The sequence below is a fragment of the Plectropomus leopardus genome, chromosome 6, assembly GCF_026936395.1.
Source record: "Plectropomus leopardus strain MGB_pleo_1.0 chromosome 6, ASM2693639v1, whole genome shotgun sequence".
In the NCBI taxonomy this organism is placed as follows: Eukaryota; Metazoa; Chordata; class Actinopteri; order Perciformes; family Serranidae; genus Plectropomus; species Plectropomus leopardus.
In genome coordinates, this window is record NC_142181.1 from 12,100,113 (window position 1) to 12,118,917 (window position 18,805).

An 18,805-nucleotide genomic window follows, 5' to 3' on the forward strand; every position below is an offset into this window, starting at 1 on the left:
ATGAATTCCTATTTCACTTCCTCTTATAGAGACACAGTCACAGTGTGACTTAACAGAAACAACGACTGTAAATATGGTGTTTATAATTAGTATTTGTATCAGGGTGCATGCGTGTTTTGGGAAAATGACTCAGCACCTCTCATGATCGCCTTCCTGAATGAAACCAGTGTGTGTGTTTGTGTGTGTGTCTGTAACCCCAATGACCAGTAATTGTGCTTACAGTAGACAAATCTGAGTATTTATTTACAGTGTGCCTGTTATAAAATGAGGTTGCACTTCTTCTGGTTGTTAAACTAATAACTCGTACACTCAGCTTCTCTTTGTTTTAGATAGGAAACATGTAAAGACTGTTATTCATGTGCTTTATTCAGAACAAACCTGAGAGACAAACACATTACCAAAACACAACCCCTGCTTAACACACACACACACACACACACACACACACACACACACACACACACGTTTCCAGACAGACGCACACTCACCGATGTCTAACCTTTGACATTGCATTCAATTAGCAAAAATCAATGAGCCCATTAACACTGTCAGGCTGTGTGCATGTTTTGCAACGTTTTCGTGTGTCTCTGTGTCTATGTGGTGTACATGCATATGTGTGTGTGTGTGTGTGTGTGTGTGTGTGTCTGCCCTCTGTCTGGCTGCTGTCCATAGCGTGCCAGTCTGTGATGCCCACATTTATGTGAGTGGTATGTCTGACCCAGAAACGATTTGCCAGAGGCCCTATGGAGGACTAATGTAGAGAGACTGATGCACACACAGAGAGACACACACATAATGGGGGTTTGAACCACGCTTGTCGAGACAGAGAGGGGTTAAGGGAGGTAGTACACATGGTAATATTACACATTTATTTACTTAGCAGATGCTTACACTTTAGAATTTCACAAAATTATTGTTAAATTAATTAAATTAGTATTTTTTCACTCCTGGTTCCCTCATCTCGAATTCATCAGTTTTTGGTTGAAAGCCTTATATAAGGTCTGTGGTTAACATGAGCTTTGATCGTTTTGTTCTACAACAGAAAATTCATCAGTAAATACCCTGCTGGTTAAATTTGGAGACTATAAGTGTCTTAAAAAGGTGGTTGCTAAAAAGTAGCTAAATTAGACTACAGATTGTCATCACGCCTAACTCAGCTTCAAAGCCTTGTTGTGGTGAAGACGTTATGTGACTGTAGAGTAGTTCGTTTATAGCCTAAAGTTAGCTTTTTCCTTCTGGTGATTATATTTAGGCTTCAAAAATACTAAAAGATGTTAGTTTGTGAAGATTATCTTGCCGAACAAAACATGTGAGTATCATCAACATTCACTTTTTGACAAGGGAACCAGGGCGATCCCTGGAGCACTCTGTAGCTTCAACTGACCAAAGACAAAGACAAATGTCAATTTCTCAAAAATGAGAGACAAAGCTTTTCAGGAGTAGCTCGACATTTCTGGGAATGTACTCATTCACTTTGTTGCAGAGTTAAATGAGAGGAGCCATAACACTCATGTCTGTATGCTAAATATGAAGCTAAAGCCAGTAGCATGTTAGCTTAGCTCAACATAAAGACTGGGAGCAGTGGGAAACAGCTTGCCTTGATCTGTCCAAAAAAAACAAAAGAACCCTATCATGAACTCTGAGGTGCGCCTATTAACACATTATAAGCTAAGATAGCCAGCTAAGCTAACACACTGTTGGTGGTAGCTTTATATTTACACTAAGTTGACAGACATAATAGTAATAGCCCATTAACCTTTTAATCTAACTTTCAGCAAGAAAGAAAACAAATTTTGACCTATAACCATCATGCTAAATAATCAAATTGCAGAAGCAGTTTTATTATTCCTTGGCAGTTTTGCTTACATCATTCTGGTTTAAAGCTTGACAGATTTTCCAAGGTTCTGGTCTTTTTAAGTTTTTGAAGCACTGTTATTAAAATAAGATTAACATGTGAATCATTTCAGTGACATGTTTTCAGTGTGTATATATAATGTTTTGATCATGTGTAGAACATCTTGTTTCTTTCTATTCTCTGCATGTTTACATGTGATGTGTAAGTCACGTAGTGAATGCTGTCATCCTGTGTGACTCAAACTGAGTGAGCAATTAGAGGTTTGGTCGTCTTGCTCCAGGGCACACAACAAGGTCACCGTGCCAGAGCCACATGTAAACCGATTTTGTGAATGTACACTGTGTTTTTTCCCACTGATGCCAGCAGTTTTTTATTTTAATTGATTTTTTATGTGTGTGTGTGTTGCAGGGGTCGAGTATTTTCCCTAGACTTTGGTGCAATGCGAGTGTGTGACCTGGAATTTGACCGCGTCCGACGACTGACCACTCCAGCTAGCCCTTCACCCACGCCCACAACAAACCCAAACCCCACCCCCAGCTGCCACACAGTGTGGAAGTACTACTGCAGAGATAACTTTGGCTGGAGGGAATACTCTGAGGTGAGCCATTGCATTTATGTGTGTGTTTGTTTGCGTGCACGCCTCTGTGAACATGAGGCCAGATGCATTAACTTTGCCCACAACAATCAATTGTCTAGCCGCTGTGATGGGATCGATTTAGACACACACACACACACCTAAACATCCCGTGTGACACAGCTGTCCCCAGCCAGTGGCAATTTATTTCAGCAGATCTGTAGAGACTGTTTCCTAACCGTACATGAGTGCGATTTTGTGTCTCATGGTGATACTCGTTATCAGCTCGACTTTTTGTTATCTGAACATTGCACCACACTTCACTGACATTTTCCTCTCCAAAATCTCCCTTCCTCCTTCCACCGATGAATGAAAATGCAGAAAAGTCAACTGCATGAAATTGTAAACAACTGATTGTAAACTTATCCCTTTTCTACTTTCCTGCTTTCTCGTCCACCTCTTCTCCTTCACAGCCGGTGGTGAAGCTCATAGAGGAGGCAAGTTCGAGGGGTCTTAAGGAGGTGCGATTCATTACGCTCCAGAACCAGTATATCCTCAACATCAGGGAGGGCTTCCAGCAGAACGCCGTCTTCGGGTTCAGGCGTCAGATCAAAAAGCGACCCATGTTCATGTCCTCGGTGATGCTTACACCCCACTTACAGTAAGTAAAAACAGTAAACACTTGATTTCAGTCTCCCCTCTGATCTTGAACAAAAGAAGTAAGGAAATATAAAGATCTGGCCCAGATATTACCAATCCAGAGTTGTTTTTTAGCCCTGCTGGCACTGCTGTAAGGATGGCAAAGTTGGCCTGCTGTACGGTCCACTGTTGGTCAACTGCAGGATGGCTTGCAATGACAATTTGTATAAAAATTAGTATCTCCATCAGGTTTGATGTAGGTCAAAATTTGAATTTGTCAAACACCTTGGCTTATGACCAGACACCGGCTGAACTAATGACATTCCCATCATCCTCAGCTGCACCGTGTTGTGCTGATTAGAAAATATTAGCATGCTAACATGCTACACTAAAGTCCCCTTTCCATTGCACTAAAAAACCAACACCCGTTAACATCTTGCTTTTGAATTTAATGGGAAAGGTTACAAGCACCATTTGCACCAGTATCAAATTATTCTGCAGTTGTCACAGGTTTTTATCGGCTACAGCTCCAATCGGCAGTGATGGAAATAGAAAAACTGGGTGAACACTCTAATTCTTGTCCCTGTATTGGTGAGCTGCAATAACGCACCACCACAAAATACCTTCCATCTCTGCACTGAGTTTGAAAGACAGACTGAATAAGTAAGATAAATAAAAAAGCAGTAACCATTGTAACATTTTCGCTGGCCTCCATGCTGCTTTTCACCGTTTATTAATGTGTTTTCTGGTCCATCTTTGATGACAAATGTAACATACCAGTAAAAACAGAAAGGTATGCTCGTCTGCTGCGGAGCCTTGTACATGGCTGTAGTCTACTGGCAATGAGAAAGGAGCCTTTAACCTTTTTTAGCAGGTTTTACAGTTTGCACATGCACTAACTTTGGTGGAAAATCGATATTAGATGGTGAACATGGTAAACATTATACCTGCTAAACATCATCAAGCTACCATTATTATTGTGATGCAGGATGCAGGGCTGTAGAATCTTGTGTCAATTGAAGGACAAGCGGACCACCAAGCTAATTTTCAAACATCCCCAGTGATATCGATATGGATGCATTTGGATGCCAAAAAAGCATTGTATCCAAGAAGCCTATTAACCTCTCTGAAGGATAACACTCTGATAAGCATCAGGGTTTAGAGTAGCTGTTAAACAGTAGCAAGGCGAAGTGTAAGGAACAGTCGGTCCTCAGTCGAGAGGCAGAGGTCACTCACTTGATTGATAGTCTCTCTTTGTCTCGCCTCGCCAATCGTTAAGCACTCAGATCTCAACCTTGTTAGAGAACACTGCGTGATTTGGATATGAGGCCACATTGAGTATAACAACAAAGTCCAAGATTTTTTACATAAAGTTCCTGGCAACACGTGCACCATAACAAACACACACACACACACACACACACACACACACACACACACACACACACACACACACACAAAGGTGGCTCTTCAGTATGTGATACATTGTCTCCCTGTGGCTCTCTGTGTTTTGGGAGCGTCCTGAGTCGGTGTTTGGAGACAGACAGGCACACAGAGGTCGGTACACAATGCTAATGTCGCACTCGGTGCTGAATACTCAAAAGCCCCTGAGTGCAACATTCACCTTTTATTGATTCTAGTACTCACACACTGGTGGCCTGAGCTGAACTCAAAAACCCAGATTAACTCTTGATTTTTGGAGACCGGACAGACAAAAAGTTAGATGACGAGGCAAACAAGAACAGAAGAGACTGGAGGTTCGCAGAGAGCAAAGGGTGAAAGTATCGTCAGTTTGTCTTAAATCTATTTGTCTCAGTGAGAAAAGGAGATCTGTTCACTTTTTTTCTCGAGGAAATAAGCGGATTTCAGGAATTTTCATCTCTCAGCTGCCATTTTCTCTTTATAGCGGTGAAGTGATCTGCCTTGCCGCACTCGCCACGGTGAAACAAGTGACGCCAGATTGGAAACAAGTGGAGTCATCTCACCCCATTTGCAGAATCTTTCACTTCCTTTGCCGAGCAGGCTGCTGTAGCCGTGTCTTGCCAGTGTCCCGCACAGAGCGAACTAGTACGAGCTGTTCCTGCAGGGGCCTTGACAGTCGAAAGGAGACAAAATGGAGAGCAGAAGGAAAGAGGGAGAAAATTAGATGGAGGAAGCGGGAGACAGAGAAGGAATGAAGGGAGAAAGAGACAGCTAGTGAGATAGAGAGGAAGTGAGAGAGGTCTAAATGGTTTCCAGACTGGTCGCGCAGCAGAGTCGAGCTGGTGAGTGAAGGAGTGTGAAATGTGACTGCGGGGAGCTGGAATTTGGATCGAGGGATTTGTTCCTGGGACTTTCATGTGTTTATTGTGTGTGTGTTTCAGTTAATCACTTTATGGGGACAAAAATCAGATCAGACAGTTGTATTATGGGGAAAAAAAGCATGCAAATTGTTCAAATCATTGAGTTAGCACTTGTTTTTTTTGGTTAAATTTATTTTTTTTACCACGGGAAAATAAATACAAATCAGTGTCGTGTTCTCCCAAATGTGTGCGTGTATCAGGAACAATCTGTGCTAGGCTTAGAGGTTGAGGTCATTAGCTTGGTTGGCAGTCTCCGTTGCCCCCCCACCTCTCTCCCCTCTCCTCCTGTCATCTCTCACTCCCGATGATGTTATTTTCAGCCGTCTCCTCCCTCCCCCGTTATCTGTCCTAATCTTTCTCCTTTTCACTCTTTTCTCTCCTCAACTCCATCACTCTCTTGTTATCTGTCCCTTTTCATTTCACACTTGTTTTCTGCAGCAGTGCTGTGCTGTGATCTCTTCAAAGCACATGAGGGAATAGAGACATCGATTGCGGAGAGATCGAGACCGGACAGACAAGATAAGAGAGGGAGAGAGAGAGGGAGAAAAGAGAGAAAACTGTCTCACTGACTCCGAGTCACACTGATGACAGTCTCTTGACGACGCACACACACACACATGCATACTCTCTTATGGCTGATAGGGCATTTACACTTAGAGAGTGATAACTTGACAGCCAAACCACTGTTATTGACTCAAATGCCAGACACAATAGCTTTTTTGTCACTTTCATGACAGCTCTGCAATTGACTTTTTTCATTCTCCCCCTTTCGCTCTTGTTCTCATTCCCATCTCTCCCTCGCTCTGCCTCCCTGTTGTCTTGTTTGGCGTCTGGGTTTCATTTTCGCGCGGTCCTGCTGTTTTGTTTGGTCGGTGACGGCTGACGGCTGCTGTGGAGCTGCTCCACTCAGCAGCGCAGTGATGTCATTGTTGACAGTTGGTGGAATATGATTTTGGAAGCAAAGACGTGTCGCTTCATCACAGAGGTTTTGTTTTACGTGAGGATGCGGCTTTTACTGGAAACACATGGGAATAAAGCTGTGGGAAGGACGGGGATAGGTAGCAGACTGCGACGTACAGCTTGTGGTTGATTAGTTCATAGTAGGAGGTGCAGCACAAAACATTTCAACGATAATCATGTCTTTATCAAAGTTAACTCTGTAGTCTGATATAAAAAGTATTATTGTTGAAAATGTTGAAGCGCTGGCTAAAGCATGTTGTGTTGTATCAGAAGGCCTATACAAAGGAAGTTGGTTATAAAATACAAAAATCTGTATTTTCTATTTTTATGTATTTAGTAGACAATTAACTGCCACGGGTTTCATTTAGTGTTTATTTATGCTTTAGGAAATTATCCCTATTGATATTATTTTAAGCTCAGTGCTACGGCAGCTGAAAAATACAATGAGGAATAAGGAAATAAAAATGTTCATTATGGGGAACAAAAATAAATGCATTGCATTTAGTACCTGATTTTATGGCTACATTACTTAAAGGTTTCCTTGAAATATCTATGTAATTTGGTACTAATCACTGGGACAAAGTACAAAGTCTGAGTTTACGTGTAATGAAATGTACTAAATAAATTAAACTGGCATTGACAATTAATACAATTTTCTAATACAGTTATCTGTTAGTTGTGTTGAGTTTACAGGAGGTTGTTAATTTCCAGTCGAATTTCCTCTGAAAATCGGCTGCTGCAAATCAATGCTCTATTTAAACTTGAAGAAATATTATTGCTATATTACAAGGATGCTCTGGTCAGGATTTTATGGGTCTATCACCAGTCACTGGAAGCAGCATCAGCCGTCACTGATCATCATCTGAAACCTTCTACACATTATGTGGCATTTTTTATTTATTGAACTATGCTGAAAAACATTGTATATTAAGTATTAAAATTAAAAGGCATGTAAGGCCATCCTTTCAGTATTTTATTTTAGCAAGTAATTGAAAACTAATTAAATTGTACTCCTGGGCTTGGTGAGAAAATCAAAAATCACAATATTTTTGACCAAATACCTCAATATCGACATTATGGGGTTGGCTGTTGGTGCTCTTACATAATGTTTACACAATGAGATTTTTGATTAATTATCATTGGTTAAGACAAAGTGACAAAGTGGCAAATACCAGAACAACTAGAACAGTTTGGTAAACTCTGAAAATTACACCACTTGCTGGCTTAAAAATCAGGAAAGGGCACACCCTTATGATATCCAAAATCTTAGAAGATGTCTAGTCTCATATCACAATTTTGATATAATACTGATTTATTCTGTAGTCTCATTGTACTCAACAACTGTTAGTCCCCAGCTCCCCATAATAGGTACTATATTACAGAGTTTTCTAGCAAGCGTCCTTTGAATTCACAATTACATCTCATTTCCTTACGAGGAAATTAAAGGAAACAGTGGGACCCATAAAAATAAAACGTTACCACATTTTGGTAAAAGAAGTTCAAAAATAGAGCTGTAAGGAACAGTGTATGCACACTGCGTATTTTTATATATGTACTATATTTGTGTGTACATGCACTTGAACTGTGGCAATCTAAATCTAAATCTAAAACTGAAGAAAGAAGCTACAAAAAATTTAAGTTTCTAAATCTATATGATATAAATTATACTTGTGATTCACAATTTTTTCTAAGTAAATATCTAACGCTTTTTCTATTTCTCTTTCTCTCTAGGACTTTGGGCGGCCTCTCTTCTTCTCCCCTCCCCTGTTCCTCCTCCTCCTCCTCGTCCTCCTCGTCCATGGACCTCTCTGTGTCACATCCCCTCTCGCCAACCAACACCAACCCACCCAGCCTTTTTCCAGAAACGTGGTTGCCCATGACGATGAGCCAGGACTTCTTGCAGGTGCCGGTGTCACGTGAAGACCGCAGCTACAGGACGGTGTACAGCCTTTTCCACAAGACGGTATCGGAGACCAAGTTCAGGATCCTTAAGATCATGCGTGTTCAGAACCCCTTTCTCTGGGAAAAGTACAAGAGGTGAGAAAAGACGCCAAAGCATTTTACATGAGACTTCTATTTAAAGCACTTCCTTGTTGTTGGAGATTAAATTTGTTAATCTGACTTCAGAATCATGATTCATTTCCAGTAATCATAACCCGTTACCGTGACACCATGTTTAAAAACAAACAAACTGAGCAAACATTGATGTCAGGGTCAGAAAGTTCACTGTCGCATATTGTTTGCACTTATTTCTTCCTTAACATGCTGCGTGGTGCAGCTTTGACATACTGACGCATTTGTGGTTGTTTTATCGAATGTAACTCTGATGAAATGCTGTTAACAACCAGCTGCTACTTCATGCGACTGCTATGATTTTAAGTGGTGGATTTAGTCTGTTTTGATAGTTATTTGTTTTAATAGTATGGACATTTGATCACAATTAGAAAGCTAAGATAGTATTTAGGTTACCAGCACAGTGATGTGTTTTTCACATTTATATTTATAGGATATTATGATCCTAAAGTGTTGTTAAAGTTGTACCAAAATATTAGCGCTGTGTGGTTTCTGTTATTTGGGTCCTCTTTTGTCCTAGCTTCATGTATTTTGCTGTTGTGGCACAAAAATGTATTGTTAAGCTTTTTCTCCAGATTTCTGCACAGCTGCATATTTACGTGCAGACTGACACATGAATAAAAACATGTCTTAACAACAAACACAGGGTGAATTAGAAACAAAGTGAGAAGAAGGAAGGGAAAAAAAAGAAAATAGGGCAAATAGGACCAGCTGTGTGCGACTGTGTGAGAACGAGTTGGCTGTGTTGTGTGAACACGGCGGATGTAGAGATGTTTGGTGATGATTGCGTTCCTGTCGCAGACACACTGGGCTAACCGCTGTGGTTAGAGCAGAGCTGGTCCTATCAGCTGTGACAGTTAAACTCTCCCACACTGACTGGTACCGCACGGTTTCACAATGACTGACAGAGTGTGTGTTTGCATGCGTGTGTGGCACTGACTCTAACAGTGATTACCCCCTCCTCTCCGAATGTAATGTCAGTTGGTTTCCTCTTCCTACATCGGGGGTTATGATAGAGAAGCCATAACTGCTTGTTTGCATGTGTGTGTGTGTGTGTGTGTGTGTGTGTGTGTGTATTGGCTGGTTTTTTGATATCAAGCTTTATCCTAAAATTGGAAGTAGGAAATTGAATCGTGTGTCTATGTGTGCATGCTTGGATGCGTGCTGTGTCGGGTCAGTGGAGGTCATGCCCGGGTCACAGCCTCTCTGGCTTGAAACTGCTTTCACCGCCGCATGCCTGATTGATCCGCTCACATCAAACAGGCTGCATGTGTGTGTGTGTGTGTGCGTGCGAGCATGTGTGTGTGTTGCTCAAGAAACGGATTAGGCTCAATGTTCTTACCCAGTTTAGAGCGAACAAGGCTGCGACGGCAACTTTTGAATAGAAGCAGCAGGACCGCTCCCACCTGTTTACTAATTCATCGCCCGAGTGATGATCTGTCTTGATGCATCAGCCTTTTCTCATGAAGAATTAAGAATTTGTTTATTATTTGATTAGATTTTGTCTGGATAAAATTAAAAAATAATAACATTTAAATCAACCAAGCTCACCTTCTGTCTCTCTCTACTCCCACAGGAAGAAGGAGTACATGTCGCGGCGCATGTCCGAGATGGACCGGCTGCTGAGCGAGCGCCACCTCTTCCACGGCACCTCGGCCGACGTGGTTGAGGGCATCTGCAAGCACAACTTTGACCCTCGAGTCTGCGGCAAACACGCCACAATGTTTGGCCAGGGGTCTTACTTTGCCCGCAAGGCTGTCTACTCCCACAACTTCTCCAAGCGCTCGCCCAAAGGAGTCCACTGCATGTTCCTGGCCAAAGTCCTCACTGGCAGGTGTGTGTGTGGGTGCTGTAGTTAACAAGTTAATAGTGAGAAAAATGTGTCTTTGATAATTGAGTTTTCATATCTCTGTTGCAACATCTAAAAAAGGACTGCAAGAAATGCTTTTTGAGGGATTGGTGATTGTTTTGTTTTTGGGTTTTCTTTTTACCTTCGATTTTGTAATTTTATATATTGCAGTACTGACATATAAATATTTTTATATAGTACATTTTTTAAACAGTCAGTTATAGATTAAAATAACTAGGTGGGATTGTCTGGTTTTGGGATAATGCACAAATTAAATAAAAATCAACCTTCTTTAAGACATAGATGCAAAATCCTGTAAATCCAGTATTGCCTTAAAGCAGTCCTGCACATTGATATAAATAATCAGCACTAACCAAAAAGCAACCAGATATTAAAGGGCTAGTTTCTTCTGTTTAAATGATATATATAAAAATGTATGTTGTTTCACATTTAAAAAAAAAAATTTAAACCCTACCATACCCTATGTTTTTTTTTTAATTTTGATATTGACCCTAAAATATTTTTATTATTGGTGGCATAAGATTTTAAATTCTTCTTTGTTTCAGTGGCATATTGTAGCGAGGACTCCATGCTTTGGTTTGACGTGTTAGCTGGAAGTGACATAGTTTGAAGAATGCTAAATTGATGCTCTATGTATCTATTTTTTACTGAGGTTGCATGTTTTAGTGTCCCTTGTTAGGTGTATTAGACAAGACAGTGCGTTCCTGCGGCACATACGTCTGCATAAACAACATCCCTTTCCGACCCAATCACGATCTCGCTCTTAGTGGTTTCATAATAGATTTACAGAACACGTCAGCATTAATTTGGATCATTTAAATCCGGAGGGCTGTTTTTCATAAACCATCATTCAGTCATGCTATGTGTGTCATGTCTTGAGCTGCACATGTAAAACAGCTGATTTGGCTGAACCCATCATACATCACCATCTTTGTTATGGTGCTGCAGACAGTCTGCGGTGCGCCCGGAGGATGGTGGTTTGGAAACACACCACACATAACCACCTCTCTCTCCCTCAGCACCAAACCCGGCTTTAATGTGCTCCACAGCACAGACAGAGAAATTGCCCCCAGACCTGGGTTGGGGTTATTGACCAATAAAAAATAAAGTTATCCGTAGAGTGTGGTTAACTCTCCTGTTTGAAACTGAATCTGGCACACAGACTCTTTAACGTCTTTACCCGCCCACTTTGTCTGTAGCTAAAAATGTTAATATGTTTTATTTATGACCCCAGAGGTGGAACAGAGATTGATGGATTACGGCTCTTTAAGGTTTTACATGAATATTTAAGAAAGGAAAAACAAACCAGTTACAATGTGCTGGCTCATTTCATATACTTACAGTACATTCATTTCATTTCATGCACTTAAAGCATATGCTTATATTATTTAAGGTGCCCTAAAACACACACTGGAGCAGCAGTCTTGTAATCATTAAATTTATAAGAGTCTTCTTTTAGATGTTAAGTTATTCTTCTGTAACTCCAGACTTGCTGAACTGAATGAGAATTTTTTATTCAATACAAATACTTCCAGTTTATTCTTGGGGTAGGGGAAAAAATTGATACAGCATAGTATCACAATATATTCTGTGGCAATATTTTATCGATACAGGGATGCCTTTTTTATTACACAAATTATTAATTATACAAATACAAGTAAACATTTGGTAGCTAATAAAATCAATTGCTTTTTCAGTCAACAAAATACATTTTACTGCAATGAAAATGCGTTTCCCCCGTGTATTTGTGGTGGGCCAACACAATTAAAACATCTGAAGCCACAAATTCATTTTCTGTTTTTGGAGCTGGACCGTTCATTTGGAGTATTCATTTATTAATTGCTCCACTCTCGGCACAGATGGAGTAAAACGTGAGTTGTACTGAAAGTGAAACTTAACATTTCTCTCTGCTGGGTTAAAAAGTTTTTAAGCAGCTGCTCTTCTCATCCATCGATCTGATCATCTCTGAATGGATCGACAGATCAATTATCCAGCCCGCGAGGCACAAACTGCTGCTGGAGAGTTTTGCCTGTGCTGCATTCACTGACCCGCAAAAACCTCAGAATTTAGAGTGGGGACACAGAATGTAGAAAGGGACACACATGCATTAAAATGAAGGTAGAAGAAGCGATTAAGTTGATCTTTAAAACTTTATAGATAGATAAAAGGTGTTGACAAAGTTTTTCTTTGGGGACTATGTAATAGTTGAAAAAGGGTACTAAATGTTATCGCAATACTTAGCATATTGCAAAACATTTAAAATTGCTGTAATAATTATGTGTGACTAATTTATCTTGATAACATTATATTATGAGGCCTCTTTGATTCCCAACACTAGTTTACACTCAGTGTAACTTCATATAATCCTGACCACAAAACTTACCTTATTTCTGTCCTCTGTTCTATTTGTACAGGTTTACTGTAGGAAATCCCTCCATGCGGCGACCTCCACCCATAAACCTCCGTGACCCCTCCAGTGACCTTTATGACTCCTGTGTGGACAACTGGGTGGACCCCCAGATCTATGTCATCTTCAACGATGACCAGAGCTACCCTTATTTTATCATTCACTACGAGGAGGTACCCGGCACTGTTGCCGTCTAAGCCCTGGATCAGACCTGGTTCTTTCTGTATTTGCGAACACTTTGTCACTGTTTGCTTAAGTCTGTTAAGGTGCCAGCTGGGTGGAGTTTGACACTTAAGATGAAAAGGAACAATTAATATTTAAAGTACTTTTTTATGGCTTTAACCAACTCTATTGGAACCGCGTTGCCAGACTAAACTTCACCCATCTGCTGCTCTAAACATGTTAAAAACATGTTTGCAAATACTCAGTGATTTAGATCTGCGGTCAACTGGATCCAACCAGACATTAAGGAACAACAGACTGGTCTGAACCGGATTAAACTGGACAAAACTGGACTAGCAAAGGACGACACCTGTTTCATCCAGTGTTCAGAGGTGGATGACGACTGACAACAGCTGCGGCCACGATAGACTTGACTGGACTCATGTACCACACTCGGTTATATAGTAAGAACAGGAGCCTAGTGATGATCACAACAGGATTTTATACCTTATCGATCTGGAGCAGACGCAGGAAAAAAACAAACCTATTCCTCTTATCATTTTAGTCGTACGGCTGTACATGAACTCCACATCAGGACAATGCTGTAGTAGACAGTTAGCAGCCTGCGAGTACTGTGAATGACCAACAGGCCGTAATATGCTGAGGAAGCAGCAACCAATCAATCATACGCTTCCATAGAGAAACCTTGGCGACAATGACCCCCGTCATTCTCTTACAAAAATCATTGTGAGTGTTTACCCAGCCTCCGGCCCTTACGTTTTTTTTTCAAGTCTATGTGCTGCGTGTTTGAATCTTTTAATTTAGTGAAAATGAATCTTGTGGCCTCTTCAAACAGACAACGGACGTGAGTTTCAGTGGGACTTTAACACACGGACATCCACAGAAAACTTCCAGGCAGAGGTTTCACATGAAGCCAGTGCTGTGCCCGGTTGGCGTTTTTGCCTTTGCGCCAACCACTTTAGTTCCTCATGAGGGGACTGAAGAGTGTACAGTTTCACGCTGATACTCGGCAGCGCTGTAGCGTATCGTCAACAAACCCGCCCCCCCTGAAACTCATCTCTCTTGGACCGCTCTCTCGCTCAGAGACAGGAGACATGTTTTATTGAGACAAACTGTACAGACGTTATCTTTGTTTATATTTGAACTGTGTGCCTTTTGTTCATAAAAAAATTTATTTATGTTAGTTTAATGTAACATTGATTAAATAAAGAATCTAAAAGAAAAAAACGACTAACTGGTGAACCTGTGCTTTATTCAAATTCTATCGTTCGTGATTTATTAGAAATGGTGTTTTTCTTTTGTTAACTTCCCTCTGAGCCATTCTGGTAGACATTAGACCAAGCAGTTCACTCCACAAGCTCTCAGATTATGATCTGTTAATGATGTTTTATTGGATCACAGCAACATTCATTCATTTTAAAACTTTTTAGAAAATGTATAAAAGCAGCTATTGGAATTGTTTCTGAAAAAAAGGAAACTAATAGCTTGACATTTTGGGAAATGCACTCCTTTGGTTCAAGTTTAGTGAGAACATTTTTTAAACTTTTTATCTAAATATTGGCAAGAAAGCAAATAAGTACCAAAATCTGGAATAATAATTCAAATAACTTTTGGCCAATACAAGTTCAGAGGGTCAATTCTGCTTCTAACTGTCGGCCTTATGCTGTCGGCTGCACCGCTGGTCTCAATAAGAACAATGTGATATTTCACAGTCAGCGGTTTTGAGTTCATCTGATTATTTGTTCTTGTCTTGGACCGGTGGTATTAAAGTCAGAAAAGAATTCTCCAATGCTCGGCCCTCCCCCTGTCTGCTGCCACCTCCCGGGCTCTCCTTCCCCCCGCCACATCCCCAGCAGTGTATTATCTGAGCGCCATGGCTAATGCGGTCCAGAGGGAGGCTGGCGGAGGTAGCTGTCTATTATAGCCTAGAGACGGCACACATGGGGCACAGCAGAAGAACTCAACACCCCATGCTACCCCCTCCTCCGCCTCTGCAGCTCATTCACTTCTCATTTCTCAAACGTCTCCCTCACGTCGTATCTTTGACCTCATCTCTTTGTCTTTTCATCCCTAATACTTTTATCCTCCCTTTTCCCAATCTTGATTGTTCACATTTCTGGTTTTAGATTGTTTAACCATAGCTATCATAGTGAGCAATGAGGTCAGCTCCACACTATTTATTTACTTTGTTCTTTTGTTTGTGATTTTGGGAATTAATGGAACCGTTCAGCATTAGTTTAGAAGATGGGGAATAGGCCTGGCTCTCTCCAAAGGTAACAAATCTGTCCACCAGAAACTCTAAAGCTCACTAAGTAACATGGTATATCTCATTTGTGCAATAAAAAATGTGTATGATAGTGTTTGTGGTCTTTTGGGGGGTTTGTGCTCCCAGAAAAAAACCCAAAAAACAGTTCCAGCTCATAATCCAAATTGTTGTTGAACTATTCCTTTAAATGTACCCATGATGTTTGTTTTCTAAATGTATTTCAGGATTATTAAAGTCTTTGCATAGGTGTAGATTTCAAGATGGCATGTGCATTTGATCTCCCAAATAATGAAAATTAAAGCAGCAAAGAAGTTTTACTTTTACATTATTCAAGACATTGAAATTGAAATTTATGCAGAAAAGGGTCAATCTGGTGCATAAAAACTCACCCAAATGCAATTGATTAAGATTAAAAAAAATTAAAATGTTGACATGAACCTATGCCCATGAGTCTATATGTTTAAATTTGACCACTTTTAGACCAACAAAATAATAGAACAAACAGATGCATAATTTAATACTGGCAGAACAAAACATATGGATGAAACCAAATGAAAAAGCAAATTATATATTTTTAAAGATTATTTTGAAAAGAAAATAACAATTTAAACAAAACATAGCATCACAGTGATTCACAGCCTATATCTAACCTTTAAATTATTCTTACATTGGAACTCTAATCCATCAGCACATTTCTCTGTGCAACATTTCACCCCCATTTCCTTCCTCTCTGTGCAAGTGCACCCCTTTGCCTCCCTCTGGTTGCTCCGTCAGCCCCGCTCTCTGCTCGGCCTCGGGTCACCGTGTCCTGTAAGGCTGCCGTGCTGGGCTTTGCTTTTTGGCAGAGGAGAGGGGGACGTGAGGGGAGGGGAGATGGAGAGGGATAGAGAGAGAGGGAGGAGGAGTTATTTTGCTCTCTTCGTGCCTCCTCGCAAAGCTGCGTGCCTGTCTGCTCTTCTCGTGTGCATGCAAGATCGCGCAGGTTGCCCTCTGTTTGCCCCCATCTCTCTCTATCTCCCAGTCTCTCTCTCATGCCTAGCTCCCCGCTCTTAATCTCTCTTACAGCCTTTCGTTCTCTTTCCACTCTTTTTTTCAATCTCCTTTTCCAACCTGCCCCCTCTCATCAGCTCTTAGCTGCTTAAAATCCTGTTGCCCTCTCATCTTAATGATTCTACCCCCTTCCTTCTCTCTCTGTCTCTCTGTCTCTCCCTCTCTGTCTCTCCCTCTCTCTGTCTCTCCCTTGGTCTCTGTCTCTCTGAGTCATGCAGCGGGCACTGGCTGGGTTTGTTTGCCTGACTGCCCTCCAGGAATTGCTGCTGGCACACAAAAAGCACTACTTTGTAGACCTGCTGGCAAGGGTTAGAAGAGGAGGAAAAGAGCAGGAGAAGATGTGGAGGGAGGATGGAGGGGATGAGAGGAGAGGAGAGATGAGAGAGACAAGGACAGGATGGGGAGGAGGTGAAATGAAATGTAAAAAAAAAAGAGGGACAGAGAAGAGATGAGGTGGCAGAAAGTGGGACTGTGTGTGTGAGAGAAAGATAAAGGCATGCAGAGAGCGAAGTATGGCCTTCATAAGAGCAGCGACAGAACTTTGAATTATTCAAAGGAGTCAAGATTATTGTGTGTGATGTTTGATGCAGTCCCATAGCGACCATTTTTTCAGTGTGTGTGTGTGTTTCAACGTCTTATGTTGCAGCATTTGAAGTAAGACTGAATGGAGACCAGACTTCTAAAACAGATACAAAATCATTTTGGATGCATGTATAATTTATTTGGATTTCACTGTATATTAACTTCAAATGTGCACTACAAACAAACACAAACATCAATTTGAATTAAGCCTATTAAAGTCTCTGATTTAAATTATTAAGTGTGTAAAATGTGATTTGATTTGTAGAGAGAAAAGAAAGTTAAACATTCAAAACCTGAGCAAACTGTTTTTTTACTTCTTTCAAAAACATAGGAGAATACAATGAGCAACTAAGCACAAAAAAAAGAAAAGTAAAAACCCAAAACAAACAAGAAAATGACCTGAAAAAAGTTCAGGAAAAAACATACTCTTTTTCCTTTAACATAATTTTAAATATTGTAATATCATTATTATGAACACATTTTCTGTACATCTGTATCTAGTTTTTCATAATTTTATAATAATTCTTCCCCTCTTTTTAAACCTACTTTTCAGGTCATTTTCTTTGTCACATTTTACATCTCTCTCCTAACTGCTCATTAGTAAAAAAGTTACATGAAAATCATCTGAAAATAAGCAGGAAAAAGGAAGTTAAAAAAAAGAAAGAAAATGACCTGAAAAATTGCAGAAAAATAAATCTTTTTTTTCTTGCAACATAATGTTATATATATAGAATTATATCAAACTTTTTCATAATTTTCTAATAATTCTCCCCCACTTTTTAAACCTTATTTTCTTTGTCACCTTTTACTGATTTCTTGCAATTTGCGTAAAATCTCTTGGAAAGTTGCTCATTGCCATTTTCCCCCAGGAAACCAAACCAGAGTTAAATAGATTGTGAAAGGCATCTTAATGCAGTACAAGAAAACTGGCACCGAACCAGGTTAAACATTGATTTGTAACATGCCATTTTGCATTGATTGAGGGTGTGCAAAACTAGCTTTTCTGTGGTTTTTTCCACCTCTTATAGGTAATGTTTTTACCAAGAAAAGCATCAGAAAATTGCATTTCTTAATGTTCTGCTGTACACCTTATTTCTGCACATAAGAATCAGTTACCTGGTGATGCATTCAGAAGTGACCTCCCGGTCAACACAGCTGATATCCAAATTACGTACTGTAAACAGTTTTAGCAGAAGTGAATCATTCAGTATTTTTAAACTGGTGAGCATGTCACTGTGTCATATTTTGTGCTTTTTTTCATAGAAAATGATGGTTATTTGTTTTTTTTTTATTTTTAAATAAGCCTATGATGTTTTCTTTTCTGTAGTATTGAACGTTGCTCTCTTCACCTCTGCTTTGCTGCTCTGGTCTGCTCAGCCAAAACTCTGCGCGCACACACACACACACACACACACATACACATACACACAGGCTTCATACTGCAGCCCCATACTTCCGGCTTAAGCTTTCTCATATTGCTCTAATATATCTGTCACTCACATATGCCGGCCTGCATGCAGACACGCACGCAGGAGCTCTCATACATGTGTTTATTTTTTAGACTCACACTCACACAGACACATGTATCTGGAAATGTCTGAGCTTTGGTCCGTATTAACCCAATATCTCGTTCCCCTTCTCTCACACGCATGCACACAGATAAACACACTGCCATGCATGCACATATGTATGCACAAAGATACACACACCCACACACACCCACACACACACACACACACACACACACACACACACACACTTCCTGCATTAAGCCCAGGTCCATATTGCTCCAACGATGCCCAGCTGCAACCAATGAACATTCCAGTTACTGTTTTTTCCCCCTCCCTCCCTCTCTATCATTTCAAATTTCAGCTCTAAGCCTTTAAAAGATCCAGCAGCCAAATATGGTCAGGCTTGTGTCATGAACTTTGCGCGACCTTCTAAAGCGGCATAGGGATCGTGACCTTTAAGACCCTGCCTGAGGCTGAGCTTTAGGCACCGTTC

General features: G+C 40.5%; 1 protein-coding gene across 2 annotated transcripts in view; it reads left to right on the forward strand.

Annotated features, from left to right (window-relative positions):
* tiparp (TCDD-inducible poly(ADP-ribose) polymerase) overlaps nt 1–14,133 on the forward strand; it is a 51,453-nt gene extending 37,320 nt beyond the window's left edge. For both annotated transcript variants that reach the window (XM_088078776.1, XM_042486329.2), the window contains exons 3-7: nt 2,264–2,453; nt 2,903–3,090; nt 8,102–8,407; nt 10,020–10,277; nt 12,728–14,133. In XM_088078776.1, the coding sequence (XP_087934902.1) occupies nt 2,264–2,453; nt 2,903–3,090; nt 8,102–8,407; nt 10,020–10,277; nt 12,728–12,917 (1,132 nt within the window). In that variant the 3' untranslated portion in view covers nt 12,918–14,133. The remainder of the gene's footprint in view (nt 1–2,263; nt 2,454–2,902; nt 3,091–8,101; nt 8,408–10,019; nt 10,278–12,727) is intronic.
* Nucleotides 14,134–18,805: the final 4,672 nt, after the last annotated feature.